Here is a 7,621-nt window from a genome sequence, read left to right on the forward strand (position 1 = left end):
TGATCTTACCTTTGTGCATGAAGTAATATTGAAAAAATACGCGTTACGTATAACGAAAGCAATGAGCAAACACAATATCACTCTAAAATCTCCCGCCTCCACTCTGCGTTGCCAAACCTATCCATGCCCCGGCTTGTAACTAAAGAAGGCTCTGGCCCTACCCTAAACTTCTGCGCAGCCTCGACTGTAGGGGCTTGGTTTAAATTAACACGTGATTGTCGTAATTCCCAATCTCGAATACCTAGATAAGCAAAGACTACCACCGGCAGAGAGATATGTGCTTTCGATAAATTCGATGCCCGATTGTGGCGTGGCATAGCGGTCTACGTAGCAACTAATTACCGGAGTAGCCATTTTGACATTTTTCGTCAAATGTTGGTTTTGTTATTCTTAAATTTAGACCGTGTACAATAAATGATCTAAACATTTAACGTTCATACAATTACTAAAACAAGAAAAGCTGTTTCTAACGATCACTATAAATGGAGGAGGAGATCATAATGGTACCCGAGGACGGGTTTAGTCCAATAGGTAAGTTGTGGTAAATGAAATGCCCTAGCGTGTTTCTGGATCGGTTTTTGGCTATGCCGCTATGCGCTGCTGACTCTATATTTCGCTACATTTGGGGAGCGGTAGCCCTAAGGAAGCTAGCGATGCATGATTTTATTGAGGGAAATATAAATGACAGTCAACTACAGACAATCGCTTATTATTGTTTAGGGATATATTATGATGTTTCAGTTGTACGAGGTTATGTTTTCAGTGTAAATCTGTGGCATAATAGAAATTGTTACGTTAGCTAATTACAATACTTTCTGTGGCAGAAAAGTTCGTATGGAGCCGACCGATGGTACTTACATTGATAGAAGAATACAAGAAAGTTGAACATGAATTCAAAGATTCCAATATAAAAAAGAAACACATATGGCGAAAGATAGCCCAACGTCTTGCCGAGAGAGGTTATCCTAATGTGACTGAAGATATGTGTGATAAGAAGTGGCGTAATCTGAAGAAGACCTTTAAGGAAATTTATGTTGGGCAACGTGGGTCACCACTGAGAACCAGATGGGGATTTTACAACGCAGTGGAAGAAATATTCAGCAAGGATCCCAATATTGTAAGTGCTGCTTCAGTTTCTGTTTCTACGAAACCATATTTAACTACAAAGAAAATTCCTGGTCCTGACGGACAAGAAATGCGAGTTGAAGTAATGGAAGTCGTAGGAAATTTGGACGAAGAGTATTTGGAAGAAGGGGAAGCAATAATGGCAGACAATACTGACGAAACAATATATGGAACAATAGATACTTCTACACAACAGCCTCCTCTTTGGTTCACAGAATTCCTGCAGCAGTATCATAACGATGAAGAGAGAAGAATAGAAATGTTGAATAAAATGCACGCCGATATTGTTGCTTTGGAAGAGAAAAAATGTGCTCTCTTAGCAACACTTATAGAGAAACTGGGAGGTCCTGCCGAAGTGCAAGATAGTACAAAATGCGTGGCGTCGGATTTTCAGAGACTAGAAACAGAAGCCGCCAGAGATTTGCCAGAAAATTTTAATAACTGAACTGTTATTTCCTATAAAATAATATATGCAAACGGAAAGGAGTTTTGTACATTGTAAAATGCATTAGATTAAGCTGTGTTTTGAGTGATATCACTTTACACAACGCAGTCAATTGTTGAGGTTGCTTGAGGTTGCTCACAATACGGATTGAATATTTTTTCTCATGTTGATCTGTAAAAAAAAAGGCATGTTAGGCCTACACATAAAGGGCATCATCGGACAGTTTAGCATGCACACTAGTGATGAGTGCAATGTTAATATTTAATTCAGCATTCTAAAATTGTCATTAAACTAAATTATTTTTCAGTAGTGTGGACGAACTTCATTCTAATTCCTGACTAATACTCAAGATAAAAATATAGGAACTTGTCCAAGCTGAGATGGCAGGCTGAATATTGAAATTTAAATACAAATTAACTTAATACATTGTATTTTTAAATTCAAGTTATCGTAGTTAATTATATTTATGTCATTTGCTCTTTGACTGCGAGAGAGAACTGATGAAGGGGTACACACACATGCAAGTTGTATTGTGCTTGTTTCCTTAAGACTTCAGCAAAATGCACGAGCTACTGATCACATGGCATATAATAATAATGTGCAGGACAAAGATGGTAATTGTAAAGACAAGCTCAAATCATTCATTTATTGAAATCGAATTACTTCACATAGGTAAATGCAATAAGGCTGTGAAAAAATGTAAGTGAATATATATTTCGGGCTACGGTACTTCAGCAGACGCAACAAAGCACTTAAATCACTTTCCTACTAATCTTAATGAATTATTCTGTGGAAATAAGGTTAGGTTAGGTTTGTTTCTGTATATAGGAAACAGGTGTATGGAACATTTAGTCAGTCCTACTCTGTAAATTTAGTTTGGGTGATGTAAGTGCCTAGGTGGGTCTGCAGAACTAAGCCCATAAATTTTTAAGCTGGTGTGATATAAAGAATGTAGAAAATTATTTGTTTTCATCTACTTCTGTAACTAGCAAAATTTATCTCTTTAATAATATGGCAATGAAATTCACGTGATTGTCTCAAAATTTCCAATTAAAAACCTTTAGTAGTATAAAAGTACTAAACAGTGGTGTCATTCCAGTTTTTAACAATCTGTTCTCTCCGCTAATAACTACAAATTTTATAACCTTAATATCAAATATATTAAGTAGGATAATAGGTCCACCGCTGTGGAGTAACTGTTAACCTTCTTGGCCGTGAAATGAGTGGACCCAGGTTCAATTCCTGGTTGGGACAAGTTACCTGGTTAGGATTTTTTTCTGAATTTTTTCCTCTACCTCTCGAAGCAGAATTGCTTGGTAACTTTCGGCGTTGGACTTTGGACTCATTTCGCCTTCATTTGTATCATTCCATTAATCATCTTACTAGTTTACAGGTCGACAGGGGGAACATGGCGAACGTGATTCCAGGATCTGCCTATAGGTGACATCTGTCTGTGGGAGCTGCACATATCCGGCGGAGCCGCAGGGTCTTTTAAGCGGAATGTGGGTGACCTGGGTAGTGTAGCTCCCTCGGATAGATGGTGCCTTGGTGAGTTGTGGAATCGACTGCGACATGTTCTTCTGGTTAAGGATGCAGCAGATTCAGGCACATGAATTGCGAACAGATGCCATTGATCTGAGGAGACTGCAGAACAACATCACAGGCAGGCGGAGGATAAGAACTGGATGCTGTGGCTGAATCGATACGATGACACCATCATGCACTTGAAGAGTGATTCTTAATAGACTTCAGCAATCGTACCAACATAAGAAGGTTGCACAATAAGCCTAAGGCTGTGATGCTTGCCTGGTGGTCCTCCTCCGAGAAAAAAAAATGTAAGATAATAACAAGCGGCTACAAATGAAAGAAAATATTGTAATGTGACATGTTGTTGCAGAATTGTGTAGACCATTTTAAAAACTCACAAATGCTCACTTGTGTCATGAAGAAGAACAGTAGGCCTACACATACAGAATATTCAGAACACCAACTAGCTTTGAGTATCTGACCACACCGACAAATTGTTTGAAACATCCGAAGATGCATCTGCACTTGCACTTACATTCCCTCCATTGTTACATCAAGTTTATTTAACTTTTCACTTCCTGAAACATCAACCATTCTATCATCTATTTTACTTTTCTCAAACGTACCACTACTATCACTACTCAAACTCGACCGAATTCTTTGACACTTCATTACACTACAGCACTACACTAATTGCTCTCTGAGAATGTTAGGTAATAGATTCAAACATAAACAGAGCTAAAATGATATGAGACACTAACGGCGCAGTTACCAATAATTGCCAGTATTGCCAATACCCTTAATGAAAATAAAATTATTTCATTCAAGTGGAATAAAAATTGTGGGAGAATTTTAGAAACAGAAAAACGAAGTATCTTATTAATGTGCTTATTAGTGTATTTTGTACCGGTAGTTTAAAATCTATTATTTTAATTATGCTTTTGAATACTATGTTTCATTATACTGTATACGGTATTAGCATTGGAAGGGAAGAAGTAGATGAATAAAATTATGGTTTATTTAACGATGCTCGCAACTGCCGACGTTATATCAGTGTCGCCGGTGTGCCGGAATTTTGTCTCACAGAGTTCTTTTACATGTCACTAAATCTAGTGACATGAGCCTGTCGCATTTAAACACACTTAAATGCCATCAACTTGGGCCAGGATCGAACCCGCAACCTCGGGCACAGAAGGCCAATGCTATACCAACTGCGCCACTCAGGGCTGACGACTGCTGAAATAATATCATATGGGTTTCAAGGTTACAAGTATATCATAGTCCTGTCCTAATTGTCTGCACAGTTGGATAGGAAAGAATAATATAATAATTATGGTCTCTTCTAGCTGATTGTACTTTATTTTTGCAATATTAAAAAAGCTGGAAAATTTCGTGTTAAAATTAATGTTCTTCCTCTCTGTAAAAAAAGCTATTTCTTTAAACTTAAAAAGTTTAATAAACTGGTTCTGCAAACGACGACAAATTTAACAGCGGTTTGGGCAAAGCAGTTGAATGACACCACTGCTGCTAAATCCATGTAAGTTGTCTTCATAAGGATAAAAATTCATGGCCATTCTTGAGTATAGGAGCCATAGGTAGTTTTATAGAAAACTCAAGCTAACCAGTTAGGTTAGTTTTGTTTTATGTAGGTAGAGAAATGCATATAATGATTTGAGCTGTTGTCTGATTGCGACAGTATGTGTACAGTACTCACAAGGACGAAGTTCATAAGCTCTGTTAACAGATGAATGTATATGCCAATCACCACTCCTCCCATCTCTTTGTTCTGTTTATTCTCTTCATTTTGCTTTCTTTCTCTACTTCTGTCTTGTTTCTGTCTACCTTCACTTTATAAACTATAAATGTACAATTACCATTGTAGCCTGTACAATTAAAACCAGACACTGCTTGCACTCCAACACTTCAACCATAAAGCCATGGATGCACTCGAAAGAAAAGGAGAATGAACATGACATCACAGCTGGCGTAGGATGGTAATAGGAAATGCCAAGTTCTGATATAACCTTAAAAGAATTTGGTCAACTAAACCAAAAATAATATAAACAAACTAAATATAACGTGCGAAAAATAAACCTAACCTAAAGAAAACAAGTGATGATATCAAAAATCACGTAAACTAAAGTTGATTAAAACAAAATTAAAACTTCATAAAGATACCAAAACTAATCTAAATCATTTGCTTGTGTACCTCCGTAGAATTCTGTTTCACTGCAATGAAGAGTATACACATACATCATGTGCAACTGCAGATGAGTGAGTGCATGAAACAGATTCGTTACCCAATATATATATTGTATGTATCCTAGACTTCATCCATCTGTGTATAGATATAATTGGGGCAAAGTTTCCAGGAGTCGCCTGTGACCTTCTCTCATTAGTGTAGGCTTATATACATTTCCAAAACTTTACCTTTGGCCCCTCTATTAAAGTTTCATCAGAGTTACAATAAGTCTGAAAATAGATGCAGCATAAAGAACTGTAAAATATTTAAGTTGACGCCAAAGCAGGCACTGAGATGACACTTAGGATTAAAAAATTACATTTTAGAAAAACAGGTTGGTTTCCCTAAGATATATATATATATATATATATATATATATATATATATATACACGCACCTAATATAATTTTTTCGATGTTCAAAAATGATTTCTGTTTTTTGAACTGTGTATGTATTTTAAAACACTTTAATTAATCTTTCCACTTTCATTTGCATAGATGTAATATTTTTCGAAATAATTATATGCCGCTTTGGTCTAGTAAATATTGTAAATACGAAATTTTGAGAGGTCAGAGAAATTACTGTGTACACAAATTATGTATGTATGTATGTATGTATCCAATGCCTGCCCACTTCACTTTAAGTGATTCGAGTTCCGCATATTGTGGATAGATGGCAGGACTGTGACCCATTTTATAGTTGTACACAAATTATTGAATAATTAATAATATAGTTCCCCTGATGTTACATTTGTTACAAAGAACAGGCTCCAAAATATTTTTCCTTTGAATCAGGAAGTAAACATTGTCCTCGCAACTTATCTAGGCAGCTGGGTTCCCTAGTGCTCTCTTGCTGCCCCGTAGCTATCTGCTGGCTACCTGACCGTTGCTGCAGCAGTTGTACGTACAGTTACAAAAGCATAATTTGGTATTTAATTTCAGTGCATTCCATTGGATATGGTAGGTGAAAGTATATGGTTTCACAAAATAACAAACATAAATAAATTGCATTTTTCTTCTTCTGTGTGCTATATAGTATGATGACAACTCCAATTATTACAATATTCGTATCTGGCCGTGAGCTACTGATGGTAAGCGATGCATGAAGTCTTTCAAGTAGAAGCACAGGTCTGTAGTTGTTGGCTTTCCAAAAAACTTCACTTTCACATACAGTCATTATTATCAACATTCTTCTTCTTCCTCCTCCTCTTCCCTTGTTCATGATCATCATAGTCATCACTGCTGGTGTCGTCTAGATGTATTATAAAATCCATAAATTATTAAGGAAAACACTTGAAGCAAGTAAAGAGATAGGTTTCGAAATAAATCCCGAAAAGAAAAGTATATGATTATGTCTCGTGACTAGAACGAAGTACGAAATGGAAATATAAAAATTGGAAATTTATCCATTGAAGAGGTGGAAAAATTCAAATACCGGTATCTTGGAGCAACAGTAACAAATATAAATGACACTTGGGAGGAAATTAAACGCAGAATAAATAGGGGAAATGCCTGCTATTATTAGGTTGAGAAGCTTTTGTCATTCAGACAACTCTCAAAAAAGCTGAAAGTCAGAATTTATAAAACAGTATCGGTTGTTCTGTATGGTTGTGAAACTTGGACTCTCACTTTGAGAAACAGAGGTTAAGGATGTTTGAGAATAAGGTGCTTAGGGTGAAGTTACAGGAGAGTAGAGAAAGTTACACAACGCAGAATTGGACTCATTTTATTCTTCACCTGACGTAATTAGGAACATTAAATCCAGATGGGCAGGGCATGTAGCACGTATGGGCGAATCCAGAATGTATATAGAGTGTTAGTTGGGATGCCAGAGGGAAAAAGCCCTTTGGGGAAGCCGAGACATAGGTGGGAGGATAATATTAAAATGGATTTGAAGGAGGTGGGATATGATTACTGTAGAGACGGGATTAATCTTGCTCAGGATAGGGACTGATGGTGGGCTTATGTGAGGGCGGAAATGAACCTCTGTGTTTCTTAAAAGCCGTAAGTAAGTTAATTTTCTTTTGTCTCTTGATCGCAACAAACAACCACTGATCTTATTATCTCCCTCTCCTTATTGTGTACGCTAAATTAAAATTAAATTGTGGTTTATTTAATGACGCTCACAACTGCAGAGGTTATATCAGCATCGCCGGTCTGCTGGAATTTTGTCCCGCAGGAGTTCTTTTATATGCTAGTAAATCTACTGACATGAGCCTGTCGCCTTAAAACACACTTAAATGCCATTGACCTCAGCTGGGATCGAACCGGAAACGTCGAGTA

The 7,621-nt window shown here is 36.9% G+C and overlaps 1 protein-coding gene across 1 annotated transcript; it reads left to right on the forward strand.

Moving 5' to 3' along the window:
- The first annotated feature begins 346 nt into the window (after positions 1-346).
- Positions 347-6,647, forward strand: LOC138696365 (uncharacterized). Its single transcript, XM_069821225.1, has 2 exons — positions 347-531; positions 825-6,647. The coding sequence occupies exons 1-2, from the start codon at positions 483-485 to the stop codon at positions 1,568-1,570; spliced, it is 795 nt and encodes a 264-aa protein (XP_069677326.1). The 5' UTR covers positions 347-482; the 3' UTR covers positions 1,571-6,647.
- Positions 6,648-7,621: the final 974 nt, after the last annotated feature.

Source organism: Periplaneta americana, chromosome 3 (assembly GCF_040183065.1).
Source record: "Periplaneta americana isolate PAMFEO1 chromosome 3, P.americana_PAMFEO1_priV1, whole genome shotgun sequence".
Taxonomy (NCBI): Eukaryota; Metazoa; Arthropoda; class Insecta; order Blattodea; family Blattidae; genus Periplaneta; species Periplaneta americana.

Bases quoted from the DNA above. Each gene is read 5' to 3' on its own strand.
- LOC138696365 (XM_069821225.1), top strand. From the start codon at position 483: ATGGAGGAGGAGATCATAATGGTACCCGAGGACGGGTTTAGTCCAATA. The intron at 532-824 runs GTAAGTTGTGGT...TTTCTGTGGCAG, and splicing joins GGACGGGTTTAGTCCAATAG to AAAAGTTCGTATGGAGCCGA.